The 21,677-nt window shown below is 29.5% G+C and overlaps 1 protein-coding gene across 2 annotated transcripts; it reads right to left on the reverse strand.

The window, feature by feature from the left end:
- Positions 1 to 15,604: 15,604 nt before the first annotated feature.
- LOC111026766 lies at positions 15,605 to 17,513 on the reverse strand. Of its 2 annotated transcripts, XM_022304902.1 has the most exons (7): positions 17,431 to 17,513; positions 17,108 to 17,319; positions 16,730 to 16,907; positions 16,300 to 16,638; positions 16,172 to 16,219; positions 15,879 to 16,112; positions 15,605 to 15,795 (listed from the first exon to the last, which is right to left on the reverse strand). In XM_022304902.1, exons 2-4 carry the CDS (start codon positions 17,268 to 17,270, stop codon positions 16,314 to 16,316), a joined length of 666 nt encoding a protein of 221 aa, XP_022160594.1. In that variant the 5' UTR covers positions 17,271 to 17,319; positions 17,431 to 17,513; the 3' UTR covers positions 15,605 to 15,795; positions 15,879 to 16,112; positions 16,172 to 16,219; positions 16,300 to 16,313. The 2 variants fall into 2 exon arrangements, with proteins under 2 accessions (XP_022160594.1, XP_022160593.1); XM_022304901.1 differs by having other exon boundaries at positions 15,879 to 16,219.
- Between the last annotated feature and the right edge of the window lie 4,164 nt (positions 17,514 to 21,677).

Here is a 21,677-nt window from a genome sequence, read left to right on the forward strand (position 1 = left end):
TGCAATAATAATTATGTTTCCACATATCCTCACTATGTCGAACCGTGCGGTTAGGTTGCCGAGTGCGTTCAACGATCAATTAAAACCCTTCGGAATCCCGTGATAATTTTCGAGATCCATCGCAGCATGTGCTCTATACTCTCATATATAATCACAATCCACACTCAATACTCAAACATCTCTCAGAGTTGACAACTTTTTTTTAGCGCTGTTATAACTACTGCAGGTACGATTAATTCCGAGTCGTCGAGTCATAGAGATATTCCGTCGTATAATTATTATTATGCACTTTTGAAATGTCTGACCGTATGACTATTCTAAATAAGTACAGATTTAAATCGAATTGTCAGTCTTAATGAGTTACTCGAGATAGCATATTTAATTTTAGATTGGAGTTTTCAATGCTTTAGTTCTAAACTAATATTTAAATGGGTCAAGTATAATTTTCTCTTTCTCGGCCTTATATTATTTGTATACTACTCATATTTTAGATACATTACGCCATTTATACCTAACAAGACGTAACTAAAATTGATGAATTGCATAATAAAAATAAAACTTGTAGAATGCAGATTTAATGTCAAACTGGTTAAATAAACTTTCAAACTATTAATATAACATATAGGCATGTAGAATAGTTAAAATTGAATATAGAAAATCTATTTGTATAACAAATTATAATTGTTCACTCCTATAATAACATTGAACGATATTGAATAATTTAATTTGAAAACATTAAAACATAGAAAATTAATGTTTTAACTTGATAATAATATAAGAATTAAGGTGACTTCACACACACTGTGATTACATGACCCGTGGTTTCCAGAAAAAAAACATTTTGAAGAGTATGGTAATTTTGTATTGTGATGAAGTGATTCGTGGGTTTTCACTAATAGACTAAATGGTAAGTGTTAACTGGTTTAACAAATCCCTTGAATATAATTGAACTATACTTTCTGGCATATGGAGTATAGTAAACTTATAGCTTACTCACCGCAAGGTTCGTCCAATCAAGGTTTAGATTAGATTGTTTTTTATAAATAATGGTTGACGTTATTACTGTGGAGTGTATTGTCCCCGGTAAATGACTTCATAGATCTCGTTAATGTGTTTCAGTATTTCTGCGAAGCAAGACTATTAGTTTTCCATGAATACTTTTAAATTTTAAATAGAAGATTTCTGGTGTACTTAGTTATCTAGTAAGCCACTATAATGAATGTGTTGAATTAAAATTTTTAATTTTTAAATTGTTGGATACGAAAAATGGTTTTGTGCGGATATGTCATAATATCAGCCTATATGTCTAAGAATATTTTACAAGTTTTTTCGCATAACTATTTATAAATTATTCCTGTATAAAGACAACTAATACAGTAGATTGAATTCTTATGGTTGAACGATAATCGTAGTCATAACATGATTAATAATTGTTATTAAACTATAAGTCAATATACCGACATCGATACTGTTAAATTATGTGAAAGTGTTCGGGTATTATAAATTGCTTAAAATTAGTCTGAATATTTTATCAAAATAAATGTTTTGTGTATTAATAGGCCAATATGGGGATGCTATCGATATGGATAAGAATACTGGAGGGCGTTCTAGACACTAAAAAACGGTCAGCTGGTTAAATTGTCTTGCCGTACAGTGTGGAGGTAGCATCAATCGTCGGCTGATGTGACCATCAACCAGCCATTTTTTTTTAAGTTGAGGATATAAATTATATGGTATGTACAAGCTCTCCAGTATTCTTAACTATCTAAATTGAAAGTGCTGAATAATTCCGTACCTAAGATAAGATTTTCTAAATATTGAGTCAGTTTAAAAAAATATATTGTTTTTCAGAATTATAGTAGTATATTTATTGTTATAGATAACCATGATTCAACTCGTTCGCTATAAATTTCTGCTCAAGGGCCCGCTGTCACAAAATGCATAAAATCACTTAATACATTTGATATTTTAAATTAAAAAATAAACATTAAAGAATAATTATTATTATTCGATAATAGTTGCATTATTATTACTTATTCTATGTAAAAAAACATGAATTCCTTTGATGTGAATGAAACTGCTTTAATTTACAACAAATAAATGAGAGAAACTGTAATTACTAATTATAGGTTCCAATAAGTAATAATATTGTTAATACTTTTCATTAAATCTCTGTTAATCTGAAGCCAAAAAATGCGAAGCAAAACTGTTGGGGCAAATTCTTATTTCATGAATACGATATTATGTAACATAACAACATACCTATATAGTTTAATAAATTATTACATTTATTTAAAAAAATATAGATACTATTCATATTAAAACATTCCTTTTACAAAAAAGTAAAATCGAATAAAAGTCACACGTTGATTATTTTTATTTTAATTAAAAGTTACAAAATAATTTTACAAACAGCATCTATATAATTTGATTTGAAATTATCAACATTTTTTATTTTTCTGCAAAATGTCTTGCAAGTTTGATGTTTGATACTTTAAGACTTACAGTTAACTAACATTCAATTTTTCTTAGATATTTACAGTTTCGACTCAGCAACGAGGCAAAGTTGTACCTATCGATGTCTAGGGTACATGACGACAAAAGTTTTAAGTTTCTATGATTAATATTTTTATAATAATAACAAAATAAGAAAAACTTGTATGGATGATAAATTAACAAATCATTATTATACTTTTTAATATCCGATGTCAACAAAATTTGAACATCAAAAGCTTGTAAAAAAAAAAACAGGTTAACTCTAAACGTTTTTTTTGAAATTGTCATGATCACAACTTTTGAGAACCATTGGATCGAAAAATGACATAATATTTAAAGAAGAAAACCCAATACAAAAAAATTAAAAATATAGATTTTAAATGTCTATAAATTGCTTAAAATTAGTCTGAATGTTTTTAAAATGTCATTGCGCAAAATAATATAAAATGTCAACTTAAATTTTGGTGAAATATTTTTAGAAGAACACCAATGCAAAAATGGTTTGTAAAAAAATTGCTTGTTTATTTAAAATATCTTTGAATCCGTATAATCAATAATTATGAATTTATAAGTAACCTTGTATGTATTAAGTTTTCAAGATTAAAATCAAAAATTTTACTAACATAAATCGTAAAAAGAAACAAAAAAGTGGAACATTTCAAGGTTTCATACTAATAAAAATATCTTTTGAAAATTTGAAATATTTACAGTTATTCGTTTTTGAATTATGAAAAAACCCAATTGATTTTGTCGAAAATAGTTATTAAGTACATACCTTGATTACATACTTATTTCCCTTATTTTTGTGTTTTACAAGTATTACAGTTAATTTTCGATAATATAGTATATTATTAAAATAATGAAGCATATATCAGCTAAAAAATGTATCTTCAGCCAAAAAACATCACCCGTAAATCATTGAAAAACCAATACATTCATCGCTATAGGCTCAGAATCTAATATAGATGTGAATAGTAATTATACAAAAGAATTAAATATATTAGTCATTGGCCATCGATTGTTCCAAAAAAATAACTACAGATAAAGCAGAATCAATTGACTAAAGTGATTGATTTGGTCCTAAGTATTGTATATATAGGAAATTACCTTCCTAGTATGAGTCGGTCCTGATAATCCTAATAAACGAATTAAACAACTAAGAAATGTTTTGATATTTCAATAATGGCGATGGTTCGATTTGATTTAAATTATATCCAATGTGAAATAATATGGTGTGTGTGTGTGTGTGTATGTGTGTGTGTTCTCATGAAGTGTTGTTACATAATTTGTCATAGCTATGTTAAATTAAACGTGTATGATGGAATTTATTTCCAATATTTTTTTTATAAGTTAAGGGGTCGATAGTTTTAGTTTTATATCTATTAAACATATCTTATAAGAATTCTTTTTTGTGTACAGTTTCCTTTCTTTTATGATTCATTACATTGTTTTATATTGAATTTATTTTTAAATCCGTTTCACTTTCGATTTTCCTGAGTACATCAACGACTTGATGTATATGTGGATATGATGTATAATGTTTATGACTTTCTGTGCTATTCGTCGTCTTGGGATTACCGTTTGGTTCACAACTCCAAATTCCATAAATTGGCCAAACATTGTTGCTAGAGTCAATATAATTTAATAATATAAAACTAACTGTACCAGTTATTATTGTCATAAGACCTGTAAATAAGTCATGTGAAACTTCTTTTGGGGGGAGGGAGAGAGAAATCATTGGGCACTTTATAAGTCTATAATAAAGAGTTTAAGGCTACAATGATCGTACGTCTCACACATTATCTAGTCACTACTGTAATAAACCTTAACTACTGAAACTGTACTGGTAAAAAAATTTGCATGCGCCCAAATGAGTTGCAGTGGTTAATGCATACCTAATACCTAGCTATGTATACAAATAGCGTTTAGCGTTTATGTATATATATTGTATATATTATTTACATATACAATTTGATATGAAATGCGTGTGCATTGATCCACTATAATTCTGTATAATACCAGAAGCCCTCACGTATGCGTATAACTTATATTAATCCAAACACAATCGACACCCGCCGATCCCGACCAAACTGGTAGTATTATAATATGGGTATCGTTGTGACGTAATAGCCGATTGCACTGATTCTATAATGATATATCGTGTCAAAACGAATGGCGCTGAAAGGGCCCCTTTGATCATATGATATATATATCACAATATCGTAGCCCGAAAGTCTGTTGTTAATATGAGCCTAAATTGTAGTGTACCGATTTGTGTAACCGACCCGGTGAATATAAAGGTACACACACAAGACTAACTCGGTACCAATAACAACAAACTCGAAAGCCGTGCGTTACTAAACACTATAATAATATATTGTTAGCCGATAGGTATTTGCAAACGTCCAATATTGTGACCAATAACAATGATGTGTGTTTTTTGTTGTTTTTTTTTCTAATCACAAAATATTAGAGCAGTAAAAAGTGCTTCGATTTTCAACTTAGAGGGGTTTTTGGTAAAAAGTCTTGTTAGTTCTTGGTGGTGAGTGAGCTGGTCAAATAAAAGAATCCCTGTACTTTTCAAAATCGCTGGAAAAAAAAAACAAAAAAAAATTTTGAATTTTGGGCAAAACCAATTTTCCACAATATCGATTTCATTTATTTTTTGAAATTAAAAAATGCCCAACTATGGAATATTGACATTTGCATCAAATATTCATACAAACATACACTAGATATAAAAATTTTCAGTTTCAAAATATTTGCATTTATTTTTTGCACTATTTATAACCCCCCTATAATAGGTATTTTAAGTTTTATTTGTATATTTTCTTTTTCGATTTTTGAACGATTCATTTTTTTTTTATCAAAATGTAAAAAAAGGTTCCTAATAAATTGTTATTGTAGGTATCAACCAATTTTAAATATCAAAAATATTATAAGCAGTAATTGTTTCTAAACAGTAGGTTATTATGTAGGTAAATTTTTTAAAAATTCATCAAAATCGCAAAAAGTTTACAAATCATTTTTAGATAAAATTGTATAACATCTTCAATTTTTAAAAGGTTTTAGTTATTTTCTATTAATTTTACAACATTTGAGATGACTTGAATAGTTCACTATACGCAGTAATATTTTCAAAATATTTGAATAGGTTTTAAGCTAGGTAATTGTCTAGTTATGAGATATTATATCACATGACACCTGCATTATTATTTAAAAGTAGTAAACCAAATTACTACCTATTATAACAGTATAAAATATATGATATACAATCAAATATACTTAGAAGTAATTTATTACCTAGTTATCATTGAACATGTCGTCTCTGCTCAGAATTGTTTTTCGAACACAATTATTTATCATTGAATAACACAAACTGTTCAACTTAACACATACATTACATTGATAAGATACTCACGATATCTATACTGTAACTGAGCTTCTTTATTTACTTGCCCACTTGTTTTTGTTTTGTTTATCTTGACACTGTTTCGTCAACATTTATTTAAATAGGATCAGGTATAAATAACTTTCATAGATCTGTTTAATAATACAGAATCGGTTCAGTGCAAAACTGCAAAATACGATATTGTTATTTTTTGTCTATTACGAACTCTCAACTTAAAAAATTAATTGATGTAAAGCAATTAACACATCCCCAGGAAATTTGTATGAAACTATAACCAGGTCACGTATTGGCAGTGGCGTAGCCAGGGGGGAGGCTGAGGGGGCTGTACCCCCCCCCCCCGAAATGTTAATAAAATTGAAAATTATTTTAATGGTCTATGGTATTCGATAAAAAACTAAACCACTGCTGTGTAAAAAATTGATCAGCGCCCCCCCCCCTTGAAAAAAAATCCTGGCGTATAAGTTCCTAAGTCCCAAATCTAACCTGGTCCTTATACCAATGAGCCAAATATGTATGATAGCATTTGATTCGACTCATAGTAGTTACTAGTTATACATAATGTTTTTCAGACTTAAGAGTGTAGTAAACTGGTGTGTTATCTAGTTAAATTAAAAAGCAAAGAAAAAGAAGGTTCAATCAGGTTATACAAATAGAGCAAAATATAATTTGTGCAAAAGCGAAATAATTTTCGAAAAAAACTCTAATATTCTTGATGAAACAGCTGCGACGGTTCTAGACAGACACAGTTATTTTTTAAACAAATTATGACACAGGCATTTTAAGTGCAGTCACATACGATTTCAAGTTACAGTAAAAAATTATTTAATAATTCGCTTTATTTGTTTTTGCTCAAATTGCCCTTTTTGTAATAGCAACTTTTGCGTTCGCTCTTTTACTTTACCTATTTAACTTTTTTTTACTCTATTACGAAATACCGTTGCATCCACTTGTTAATTATATTATAGTTAATATTGTGATTTGACTCATGCAGCATAATATCATAGGCAATAACATCATTATTTAATTTAATTATAAGAGTACCATATTTTTTTACAATGTAAAGGTATGTATTAAAATTATTTTCATTTATTATTATTATTTATACACACATTAGCACTTATTTCACGCGTGCTTAACTATGCCGTACCATATGTACCATATGTACCATACTATTGTTTTATATTATGTATAGTTATAGCCTTATAGATATACCTATATAATAGACAATAATTTCATTTCCAGCCAATGTATAAGTGAATCCAAGCTGTTCCACGATATTTAGTAGTTTTGTATATTTATTATTATTTTGATTATTATTACCAGTTGAATAAAAAAAAATTGAAAATGGTTTAAAAATGAATTTCAAAGTTCTAACGCTCAGTAGTATACAAATTTATGTGTTCATAATATTAACATAATATCAGTAAAAAAAATCAGTGGTGCCCAGAGTGTGATTCGTTTTGATTCGGTCTCCAGTGGTGTGATTATTTGTACACAGCAGACCAGACGGTACACCATATTATTATAATACAAAGTACCTTTTTTAGTTGTGCATACATGGTGGATTTGACATTTAATTTGTAGCACATTCAAAAAAAAAATAGATAAATGTATAATATAATATTATGTCAAAGTAAGTAATACACCAAAATAGTTTATTCACGGTTTAGCACAACAGTGCACTCATAGCAAATGGTATGATTCAAGGCCATCAAATAAAAACCAAAACATAGTGAATCCTTACACTGAGGAAAATCAATTTGACAAACGAAAATCACATCACGACAATATAACAACGCGTATAAATATTACGGTTTTCATCGATAAAAGCCATCAGATGGCGATAATGAGAACACGTGCCCAAGGTAGTTATTTAAACATAAATACCCGGACACCGTGCTGATAATAGTCACTTGACACTTCAACTCTCATTTCAACCAGCACATATCCATCTACACAGAACTTCAAAGAACAGGAGATCTAAGGACAACCCGATACAAGATCACGATAACTAACCCAAGCCGATGTGCCATAGAAGCAGTGGCTCGGCCTTAGAAACAAAAGTTCACCTCGACGATAATTACCAACTACCCCGTGGTGACTATTATACAAGCGCTCTCTCCGCTTGGACTCCCTCGAGACCAATGCGTCGACGATTGCCGCTACAAGCCCCAGCGCTTCCGTAGCTGAAACTCAATGGACCGGCAAATCAACGTGCCGTGAGATCGTGACATACGAATAATAATGTTCACCCGACTATCATTCACCCATTACACAATTAGTGTTCATTATAGAGTACGGCGTGAGGTATAAATGCGTACAAATTGCGGTGCGCAGTCTGTCGCTTTGGAACATGGACGTCAAGACGACTATCATCAGCGAATCTACCCATGACAAGATACCACAGGTGGAACCGGTAATTCAAAGTGAAAGATACTTTCCAGTATCATCACTTAATAGAACCCCATCGCCTTAAGTTGAATCCCGCTTTTCCGAGTCAGATTCAGTGCGATGAACAGCTTATTGTCGTACAAGTCGACTTCATCCCAAACATTGTAATAGGAATATATGCCTGATTAATATAAAGCAAGGGTTTTGCTCATGCCTGTCCAACACCAAAAAAGATGTGTTGATGTGTTTTAACCTAACCTACATTGGTTCAAAAGTCAACTATAGTAATAAGAATTGTTATTTTTTTCAATTAAACAAAAAGACAAAAAGGTTATATTTTATTATTTTCAAATTTATATTAAACGTTTGTTACAAGATAAATAAAAGTAATAAGAATCAATCATTAGTTAAATCAATTTTATTTTTTTTAGTTTTATTCTTACCAATAATTCTATTATAGTGACATGACTCCAGGATCCGGCACCAAAATGAGAAAAAGTCAGCAAAGGATTAAAACAGCCTGGTGGCGAAAAATGTTTTTGATGTATCGACCTAACGTTTTATAATAAATGACGAGAACCATGAACCACGACCTCTAACTTCAATAATTAAAAAAATAAAGTAAATTTAAAATGAATAAAATTTGAAGATCTGAAAAACATAATCTATTTATTAGCAAAACGAAATAAAAATTATTATTAGTTAATGTGAGCTCTTATTGATGGCCATGAGCTTATAATATTCAATAACCCATGTTATGTTCCTACAAATATAGAGTAAAAAGAATGAATAAATAAATTTAAAAAAATATATTATTAATTTATGTTTATTGTAATATTAATATTTATTGTAATATCACAAATCATTGCCATAGATAATATTATATAATGGATAGGACATCCCTATACCTTTTAATTGTACAAAGTATACTGTGAGCGAAGAGTCTACTCGTTACCATAATGGTTATTTGCGGTTACAGATACTGATTTATGACAAACAACATTTTTATCGTTATCAATCCGATTTGTACCAATTTTTGAATATTTAATTTTGATATTTTAATATTAAAATTTTTGTTCTAATTGGTTCTAAAAAAAAAGAAAATGGTTTATAAGTGCTTATATTGTGTTTCCACTTTTAAAAATAATGACGATGCCTTGTCTTTTCATTCGTAAGTATGGATTTTATTGAATTAACATTTAATATAAATTCTTAGTTATTCTATTATATTTATTATATTTTTTTTAAATACAAGTTTTCCAAAAAGTCAAAGACGATATTTATGGCTAGATTCATTAGGTTTAAGTAACGCAGGGAAATGGGACAAAATTTCTATGGAATAAAATTAAAAATAGTATATTTAAATATAGAATACTATTTTATGCTAATAGTTGCGAGGAAAATTATTCAGTTATAAATACTCATAGAGACCAATTAACAAATTTAATAATATATAAATACTTGGACATTAGAATGTTTCACGAAACAAAAAAAAATGAATGAACAATTAAAAATAAGATCGAAGTACACCAAATTAATTTTATTTAAACACCAATAAGAAATCACGTACCTATTTTGACTTTTGATTATTTTGTATTAGAAATATCTGTATTCTGTAACCAATAACCATTTTTATTATAATGAATTATTTTTAGTTATTAGTTATTACATATAAACATATTATACCAAAACATTATTTTATACTTATATAATTAACTAATATTATACTATTTACACTATTGTTTTCGTTATCATTTCTGGTTGATACCACACCTAAATTATGTATAACCACTTTGGTAACTAGTATGCTCTTCGATCACAGTAGAATCACGGTATGTCCCATCCATGTATATATTATCTATGAATATTGCATCAATTTGAAGTTCGTAGCTCAAAAGGGGGGCTGCGTGAAGTTGTCCCCCCCCCATCTTATTTTTTATGCCGTGTGGGGAATTTATTTGCAAATTCTGAAAACCAATTTGCAAATGTTTGCAAATTGTTTGCAAATTATTGGTAGCAATTTGAAGTTGGCCCCCCTGTCTCATTTTTTTATTCCTTGAAGGGGATTTATTGGCAAATTCTGATAACTGATTTGCAAATATTATATACGATTTGATTTGGTTGAAAAAAGATCTTACTTGACGAGCATCGTACAGAATATAAGACAAAATTCAAGGAGCAAACTATCCTAATATTTCAGCCTTCAGGCCTGTGCATGATATAGCGTTGATGCTGTGGTAAAAGGTTCAGTGTGTTTCTCGAGGTCAAATATACAATATTTTTGGGGTACAGGCTTACCCTGTGAACTCGAGTTGATGTCGAGGAAACGACGTCGATGGCGGTGGTTCCCCTCAGAAGACAAAGTAATTGCAGGTAACCAAATACTGCAGAGAGGGGAGATCAGGATGTAATAAGCGATAACTATTGCAAATATTATGACTGGTAACTGATTACATTTATTTATTATATTGTAAGTGTTGTTAAAATTACTAAACTATTAAGAGGCTCTAATTCCTTGACGTACTGCCCATTTAAAACGTATCATACAATATTAATCTATTGTTTCAAAATATCTAAAACAAAATATTATATCTGTCTTGTGTACAAAAGCAAAATGTGTAACAATTGTATGTGTCCCTAAATATAAGTTATAATAGGCTACAATAGGTCCGTTACCCCAGTACCACCAAACTAAAAATCAAAGTCAAAATGTATCCTATCAATTGTTATTTCATTTGTACACAATTGTAATCATAATTAAAACATTTGTACACCTCCCCAAACTCTAGCGTTACCCCAGTACCGCCACGGAAAAATTGATTTTCCAGAGTTTGAGGAGGTGTACAAATTTTTTAATTATGATTACAAATGTGTACAAATGAAATAACAATCGTTGATACTAGTTTGGAATCGGTGGGACCAATACAAGTCCATGGCGGTACTGGCGTAACGTTACCCCAGTACCACCAAAGGAAAATTGATTTTCTGGAGTTTGGAGAGGTATACAAATGTTTAAGTTATGATTACAAATGTGTACAAATGAAATAACAATCGTTGATACTAGTTTGGAGTCGGTGGGACCAATACAAGTCCATGGCGGTACTGGCGTAACGTTACCCCAGTACCGCCAAAGGAAAATTGATTTTCTGGAGTTTGGAGAGATATACAAATGTTTTAATTATGATTACAAATGTGTACAAATTAAATAACAATTGATAGGATACATTTTGACTTTGATTTTTAGTTTGGTAGTACTGGGATAACGGACCTGGCTACAATAATAAAAAAAAGACTGATGTGAATATTAAGTAAGGTAAGTAGAGGCTTTGTACTTTTGTAGAATACTATTATTTAATGAAATGCAATTCGAATTCTATAATTTTATTTTATATTTATAATTATTATGGATGGGCTCAGCGAGTTAAAGGAATAATACAATTTACTTATAATATAATATTAAAGAAAAAAAATACTTTAATTATCGAAATAGCACGTATTTCAGAAAATGGATTTGTATAATACCTCAACAGCAGGGGATGGTATATTTTAAAAGGACGTGAATCCAATAGTATAAAATCTTTGAGCGATAAATTCGGAATACGAAGGCAGTTTATTTTATCTTTATAATATGAACAAAAAAAAAAGCCAGGGAGAGTGTCTGCAGTAGATATATTATACACATATATATACAAGATTTCGTGGTATTTTAAGAGGGGACTGGAAAAAAACCGCTGACGGCGTACAACGAGTAGGTACCTACAGCGGCTCGTTACGTGTTAGGGGAGCGTCTGCTGTACATAATAATAAAAATAATAATAATAATAATATGGAATACCGATACCGTTCCCTCATCGTTCCAACTTCCAATTATTTACACCGGAGAAGAGTTACGGGAAATCTTCTATTTTACACATGAAACATATCCAGCGACCACAGACGTCTTTGCAACCATGATTTGCCCCAGACATTAAGTTTTCTAAATTTTTGTTTTTCCATAGAATTAGTATTAATTTTAGAGTACATTAAATGCATTATGTACATTATAGTGTGTTATAGACACGACTATATTACTTATACGAATCATATTGTCTCTGAAACTAGCTGTCACATTGTCCAATTTCTTTGTACCTACCGAATGATATTTTTTTAATAAATTAAAACATAATATTATACACAAACTGACAAACATGCAAATGGCAATTTATAGTTTACAATAATATAATTTTCAAAATTGTATGAATGACAATGAATGATGTTTTTAACTTAATTTATCAAGCTATTCTTAAAATCTATTTACAAAGATACCATTTTATAAACTATTTGCTATTCATTCAATCAATAATGTTAAAAAGTGTATTGTTTTTCATCTACCATGCATACTCATTAAAGTAAGATATATTTTAGTTTAATTTATGATCAAAAAACCACGTGTCCGCGGAAACAAGGAACACTTTATTACTGATTACCCTGTGAATATCTTTGAATTCTGTTTTCAGGACATTAAACTAGACTAATAGTTCATACATTTCTATGACTTAAAATTTTTTTAACCCATGTATCTAGCGCATGCGCAACACAACTTCATTTTTTTTAAATGGCAACCTATGTTTTAAATATCATTTTCAGGTTGATCGATTTTTTTCAAAACATTTTGATGCATAAACTTGTGTTGTAAACTCAAAATTGGCTGAAGTAGAGCTATAAGTAAAATTAAATAAACAAAATTAATTAATTTACTAAATTTGATTTTTTAAATTTCAATGCCACTTATTTTTTTCTTCTAAATAACTTGTTATTATTAAAGTAATAAATTAATTATTTTTAATGAATTGTTATTTTATTTTGTTATTACACATAATGAAATTATATAATTTATTATCAAAGCATGTATTAAAAAACAAAAGTCTAAATTTCTAAATTATTTAAGTTATTCAAAAATAAATGCATATTTTGTAGCATATTAGAGCATTTTTAGAAGCATATTTTGAGGATTTTTCTTGCATATAAATTCAGTCCCTAATTATAACCAATGAAAGAATTTTATAGTGACAAAAACGAATAAACCACATCTAAAATGTTCATTGATTTGATTCCCTGCCCCAAATACATTTTGCACCCCCTTGGTACTTACTTAGAGAAGCTCAACCACTGTACACTATTATGGCACACAACATTTCCTTTTTTCTCGTTGGTTAGTGGTAATTTGAATAGAACTCGTTATGCCAACAATCTACTTGAACAACAAGTAAATACAAATGAACTAAATATGTTTTCTTCATATGACGTTTTGTAATTTAAATTTCAAATTTTTGAGATTTCAAGTTATACTAATACAACCATTTTTCATAACTGATGGAAGGTCAGAGAACACGATTTGGCTACCATGTTCTCCGGGTCTCATTAGGCCGAAGAAATTGTTTTTTTTAAATATTTCAAAAATTTTGTTCATTTATTTGACTATATTATTATACATACTTCAACTCACATGTGCAGTTTTCATAAACACTCGAAACTTCTAAAGTCAAAATAAATTATTCTTTAAATTTAGATATCCGTACCAACCTTTGAAAAATGTATTCACATATTTTCATTAGGCTAAAAACGATCAAGTTCATGATTAATATATATTAATATATTGGTCAATTTATTGCTTAGTAAATTTAAATTGTTCGGATTTCTGATGATATTTATTCTAATGAATATTATGCAAATAACTTTTGGATGGAATTGAAAATTTGTTTAAAAAATCACGAAAATGTTGACATTTCTAAACTTTATAACGTTATGATTGAATAAATCCATATGTGCCTAAAAATTGTATGATATTTTTTATATATTATTTTATTAACGCCAACAGGCTGTCAATGGGTAATTATGTGATTCTCTGAATTTTGAAATAAGTTTATTTTTGTATTATCTACAAATCGAATTTCTAGTTTAAAAAAAATCAAGTTTCGTGCATATAATACACATTTATGTTTTTTGTTACAAAAAATATAAGAATTTGAACTTTTTATACAAAATCACTATGCATAAAAATAATGAAACCATAGAAGAATTTTATTAACATAATCGAAAATATTTATTTTTTGTTTTATCTTTTGCAACGAAAATATGACTACCGGTTTAAATGTATTTTAAATATTTATGTAATTAAATAAAATGCTTGGTAATTGGTTCCTGTATAAATATTCTGAGTTTAATTAAATATTGTTTAAACTTTGTGGTAAAGTTATATTGCGTATATTGTATGTAAGGTCAATAAATTATTGTTTCAAACATTTATAAAATAAAATTATACTCTAATAGGTATATTTATAAACAACATGAAACAATAATAGAATATACCATTAACATTTTTACAATTACACTTTAAATATTTTTTCTGGAAAATATCAGTTTTTAGAGAAGGCAAAATTGTTTTGAGATATTATAACGGATAGCCCTCTTATTTGATATAGATTGAAAAGATAATTCGAAATTGATAGGTACACACTTATTTTAAACAGATTATCTTTACATGCGTTTCCAGTGAATTTGGATCAATAACATGTCGAAAATACCACTCATGGTAAATAGATGACACATTGAAATTTTCTTTCAAAATATTATACGTACCACGTTTTTCATAATGTTAAACATAAATACCGTAGTAAACACCCAGATACACAATGCAAGTAACAGCCGATATTGTATTTCTGGCTTTCTACAACAACAGTTAATCTTAAACGTTTAATAATAATATTATATTATTATAGTCGAGTTGTCAGAGTGGAAAATTAAAGCTCCCGCCGAAAAATATGTACAATCCGGAGTGGTAGATTGTCGAAAACAATTCTGAAACGTTAAATCACCGAGATGAATCCAACCTCCAACCGTGGCCAATTAAGGCCCCTGCAAATGTGTCATTTTTAAGGAGTTGTGTTTAGGCAATTATTTCGTTCCTTCGATCACTGATCGTCTTTGTGTGTGTAGTAAATGATAATTAGTGTGCGTATACTCCCCTACCATCACCCGCGACCCGCATCAATTTACAATTCATTGTTATTTCTTATCTGGTTTATGGACGGTCGCGGCCTCGCGGGTCGGACATAATAAGTAATAACAGTAGGTACGTAAATATTATGAAAATAAATAATATACGTTAAATTTGAGATATTGTGTATATTATATTATATTAGTACTTTACACAATTTATATTACCCATATCCATATGGCCATATTTAGTAATAACTAATAATGGTACCTAACTAGTATAATATTATATAATTAATAATACTAACAAAAAAACATAGACGGATAAGGTAGGTACTTAAATTGTTTCATTTTATTTGAAAATAATTTTACATAAAACAAAACATATTGTTACTTGTCAGGAGAAAATTTTGGTTCAATTATTTCTGGCAATAAATGATTTAAGTAAAACTCCGACAATGGTGTTTCCATTTTTTCATCCCAGAATTTATCATCACGATAAATTTTATCCACAGAAATCCCTAATACATGAATTAAATAGTAACAAATTGAAAAATGTAAATCGTATGCAATATTCACAAAAAATGTATAATCATATTTTTACCTTTAGGTGTCCAGATTACAAAATAACATAGCCTTCTTTTTGTTATGTGTAATTGTCCCTGAACTTGGAAATAGTAATTATGATTTTTCTTTAAAATAAGATTTTCTGAATCTATTTCCATATATTTTAATTTATTTTGTTTTTGAGCATCGTTTGGGGAAAAATCTTTTGCTGAGTATGGACACTTAATTTCGATGATGGCATCATTTCCAATTAGGCCATCTGGCGATGCAGCTAAAAACGGTAAATTAAAATCAACAAATAAACCAGCTGGAAGTACTTTACAGTTGTACATGGTTTCAAACTCTGTTTTTGCTATTGATTCAAATTGAATTCCGTAACTATAAAATAAAATAAGTAAAGTACTAAAGTATAATATTAATAATTAATAAAATATATATATTATAATATTACAATTTACCTGGTAGCAGTAGTTCAATGAAAAAAATAGGATTGGTAGAGAATGGAAATTACAGTATTTTTTCTTACGGTAGTCTTACGCAATTTGCAAATTTTACCAAAATTGGAAGCTGTTAATCTGGATAGTCTTTCTTTTTTCCATTCCTCATTACTAGATTGATCAGTAGTTCGGCGTTCTAATTTCAAAATATCAGTCTCATTTAATTTTAAATTATCTAAAAATTCAATTCTTTTGTCTTCAAATTCTTCTTTTGTCATTATTAAAGGTTGACATCCCAGTTCATCTACAGCCCCATAGTCAGAATCCGCGCCAAAGATAATTTTTTTTTTTATTTTTGGTCTAAAAAAAAGTATTAAGGTTTTTAAGTATTTTTAACAAATTCAATACCTAAAGTTTGAAATACATTATACTAAAACATTATGAGTTATACCTAGGATTAATTATACATTTTTTTTTTTCAATATATCTCCTTTGATTTTCTTTTGCTATATACTTTTTTGTGTACATTCCCGGGCTAAAATTGGTTGACTTCTTATAAAATTGTCGTAAATAATTTGGTCCATAATTATAAGCGGAAACTGCTGCATTACACCGTGCATTATAAGACCCTAAAAGTTTTTTATTTTCAATAGGTACACGATGTACCCCATGGCACAATTAGTATTATAATTATATGCGCTAAGGGCAAATAGGATAAATCAATATATTATTTACGTGCCACAAAGTAAACATTATTTAATTACATTTTGTTATTAGGAATGCCAATTTCCTGATTTAAAAAAAAATAAGATACAAAAAAATCTTTAACCTCTTAGTGAGAAGTTCACTCGTTTCCCTCCTACATACTTGGCGACTACACTGTTATATGTTTCAACACAGTTATTATTCACATGGTAGATTAGACTGTTGGAATGATAAGCTACTAAATTTACTGCTGCAATTAAATCATTCCACACACTACATTTTTTCATTTCCGGAACTAAATTTGTTTCTTTGTTCTTATTTCTTGTACAAAAGTACCTATAAAAAGATCATAATGTTTTAAAAAAACAAGTATTTTAAAATAAATATTAAATACAAATCATAAAAACAATAACTAATAAAAAAATTTTTCAAATATATTCTTCTTACCTATCACATTCATTATGAAATCCAAATACATGAAATGGGCCATTTAAAATATCAATTTTCAATAGCTTAACTTTTTCATTATGAGGCAANTCCGACCGATGCAAAGTAGACTTGTTGACCAATTCAAACATCATTACATTTTTTAAATCGCACCACTAGAAGTACTTTAATTTTTGTCAGTCGCTAAGGTCGTTTTGATGAAAAATTAATAGGGTTTGCAGGGGCCTTAATGCTAATATTAATACTATCATATATATATATATTCATAATACACACACACACACACACACATATATGTATATATATATTATATTATATACTACTATGTGCACAATATAGGTACAGTCGATTATCCGAACGCCAATCATCCGGACGTCCAATTAACCGGACGAGAAAAAAAACGGCACGTGCCCTTATTCATACACGTGTCGCATAATCGTTTTTAGATGAGATAAAGAATAGTTATATATAATTCTTAATAATATCCGTCATTCCGACGCGATTACATTAAAAACTCTGAAGCTTTTGATGCATTGGATTTGGCGTTTAAATGGTTTGAGAAGCAAGAAGAATCGAAAACCAGTAATTAAGGCTTATTTTGTTTCAGTTAAATATATAATTAAATTATTTGTTAATGGTTACGAATTTTAAATTATATTACATATAAATGAATAATAAATACATACAAACAATATATTCATACAATTATATAACTTTTGATGCATCATACGCCAATCATCCGGATATTTGCTTATCCGGACCACCCTTGACACTAATTAATCCGGATAATCAGAGTTCTACTATACTTATATTCAATAGTTTAGAAAAATATTACCATCGTGCTCGTTCGTATTAGCCGAAACTGTTGAAACTGATGGCTGAGTTCATCGGACCGCAGACGCTGAAGAATCGTCGACTAAAGCTTCGTCCAACTTATATAAACGAGACGACTTGTATAAGTGAATTGGGCGTATTAGTATACGCGGTGCGTTTTAACGTCGCGGAACACTCACTTCCGGCATATATAATATTCTTTCCGGGTGGATATACGCACCGAGTTGAAAACGTTTTGCCACTGGCGACTCTTTCTCCGTATCTTTGTGTATAATATGTGCGTGGTTCCGAGACACGCTGACGGAAAGGCAGCCAAACGTTGCGCCGAAAAGTTTCCGCAACAGGAAGTTCTCAGACGACGGCTACGTGCTTGAATAGTAAAATAATAATAATATTATGTGAGCACTGTAATAATATTCGTTGTAATAAATGGTGGATACCGCTGGATAGGTTTAATAGGACTACACTACAACAACTATTATACTGTGCATACAAAGTACAAGCCCGGATAGAACGTCGATCTAAGCGCTTGATTGTAACCTGGCCTACACACCGACGTACAGAAATTGCCTATTCATAGCGCCGTCCATGGTTAAAAAATAAAGTGCTTTTACAATTTATCAAAAAAAAAAGGGCACTAAGTTGTATATTTTATTGTTTCCTAAACGGAAAACCTTACTATATAATATAAGTGCATTTTTATATGCTGGTTTTAGACTTAAAACACAGTGCGAATACTCGTATTATGTATGGGCTATTATAATATTAATTTATAATATAACATCACGACAGTCACGCATACCTACATGGATGGTGTTTCAAAGATATGACCCCCAAATATAGGTGTCATATTCATGAGGCCCAAGGACTTGAGCTATAATTCGAATATAGGCCAGAGGATTTAGAACTATGGGTAATGGGTGTACATACATTAAACAAATAATTTATCACATTTCTGAAAAAAATCAATGGGTATAATATATTATAATAATTTATGATATTATAAGAAACTTGGAATCATTGGTTATAACTTATAAATAATAGTACAGATTTATATCATTGATTAACGAGGTGCATATATTATAATATATAATATATAATATATAATATAATATAATATAATATAATATATATAATACCACTTAGAGCGTGTACAAAGGCGCTTTCTGTCGTCTGCAGCTTACATGCTAAAAATTGTCCATCCTCCTCACGACTATACTCCAGTATTGCGCGCACTTAGCCTTACATCTTTAGCAGATAGGCGCGTTAAAGCTAATCTGGCCTTTTTAAAAAAGTTAATCGATGGTTCCTTAAATGCCCCTTCACTGCTTATCCAAGTAAACTTTAAAGTTCCACATCGGGCCACAAGGTCTCGAGTTCCTTTTACTGTACCTCTCCACTTTACCAATTACGGTAAAAACAAACCAATTGACCGCATGATGCGGTTGGCTAACGAGGACCCCTCCTTTCTCAGTTTACCTTAATATTGTGTTATTTTTTGTACATTTATTGTATGTAATTTTACTTGTGTCCTAATTATTTTAGTTTATATTTACTGTGCCTGTTATTCTGCTGTATTTTTTGGCCATCGCCCTTGTATATGTTAGTTATCTTATTTTACTGAATTATTGTTATGTTCTATACTAAATAAGGAATTTTTTATTCCGTGAATTAATTAATAAATAAATAAATAAATAAATAAATATATAACCACTTTGGCTTAAATAGTGGGTATATACTGTTTTAATCAATGCTTCCAATGTATATCATTTATTTGATAGTCTATCAAGTAGTCAAATGGTTTACTCCACTTATGATCTATCGTTACCAGTTCCCAGTCAACAGCTGTTGTTGATATTAATAGTAGTTTCATGTTTTTTTAGTACAACAAAATACTGCAAAAAGAGTTTTATTTAATTTTTAATACTCGATTTGAAGTTAAAAATAATATTTTTTTATTTTTTTTTCACTTTATATATTTATTTGGTAATTAGTAAATAGATGATGGTAACTTGGTGTATAGAATTACGAGAACAATTTATTAAAACAAGAACAATGAGTACCTAGCTATATTTATTCACATTGTTTTCTCCCGACCGCCGACGTCTGGTGTAGTATGTATTGTCTACTGCATGCCGGTACCTATATGGCTGAATTTGGTATATGTTGACAATAGTAACACGAAATATTATATAATTCTTATTTTGTGTTGGTATTCTAGTAACGTTGGTTTGATTCGTGAACATGGATTAGGCGATTTATAGATGTCGTATGAACTCATAATCAGTGATCGTTATATTATAAAGTGATAAAAAAAATATAGAATTAATTAATTATTTTTTGTAGGGTACCAACTATTAAAAATATTATCTAGATAAACCTATTTTTTATGTAAGCTAAACATTAATATAATATTAAAACATAATTTTACATAGATAAGTTGAAAGGTTATTAATTTACGAAAATCGTATCTAGATAATACCCAAAACTATATAGTACACGGTTTTTACAGATAATACCAGTGCTTTGTATATTGTGTACCTTTATTATAATTTTATATACAATTTACTGCGAACTTAATACACGAAAGACCAATTTATGTATATTAGTAATTTTATGCATTTTTAGAACAATTTAAGAGAACAATTCTTAACGTACGTTTCCTCAGCCCCCCACATATCAATTTTCACAAATTTTTTTTCGCCAACAATTAGTACGCCATTCGTTTGTATTTGTTTGACCAAACTCAGAATTTGTTCGACATCGGATACCCCGGAAAATAAGATTTTCCCGTGTGGGAGACTGAGGAACCGTTTCCCCAGCCCCCCGCATAAGAAATAATGGACTTTCAGCGATTTTCAGCGAATTCATGAACTGGAAATTAAAAATAAAAATGCAAATAAATCTATTTAATTGTTTCTTGATATTATGATATACATTATAGGTATAAGGTATTATTGCAAGATATTATAATAAAGTTGTGTATAAGATACAATGGTCCGTCACATAAAAATTAAATCATAATTTATTAAGTACTTACTCACATTCAATATACCATAGTAGATATATGCGTAATAAACAAAATTAATGTACGTACGTTTTGCTAGCCCCCTCCCCCCCCCTCAAACGAAAATCTATAAACAAACTATGCAGATATTTAGCACCTAATTCGCAGCCCCCCGCATAAGAAGTTAGTTATTACTTATTAGTAATTTGTGTTCAAATGACGTACATGTCCCCAGCCCCGCCCAATAAACATTAAACATTTTTTTCATCTTAACATTTAGCAGTCAGTTAGCAAAAATGTGCAAGGTAGTTGTCGAAATTTGCAAACCAATATTTCGTCTGTTATACACATTTCCGAAATTTGCACATGTCGCCAGCCCCACCCCACTTTGAGAAATACTCAGAAA

Source organism: Myzus persicae, unplaced genomic scaffold (assembly GCF_001856785.1).
Source record: "Myzus persicae strain clone G006 unplaced genomic scaffold, MPER_G0061.0, whole genome shotgun sequence".
NCBI lineage: Eukaryota > Metazoa > Arthropoda > Insecta > Hemiptera > Aphididae > Myzus > Myzus persicae.

Coding starts and splice junctions, on each gene's coding strand:
- LOC111026766 (XM_022304902.1), bottom strand. CDS start 17,270: ATGAAAAAATGTAGTGTGTGGAATGATTTAATTGCAGCAGTAAATTTA. Junction 16,908..17,107: donor AGTGAACTTCTCACTAAGAG/GTTAAAGATTTT, acceptor AAAAACTTTTAG/GGTCTTATAATGCACGGTGT. Junction 16,639..16,729: donor AAATGTATAATTAATCCTAG/GTATAACTCATA, acceptor ACTTTTTTTTAG/ACCAAAAATAAAAAAAAAAA.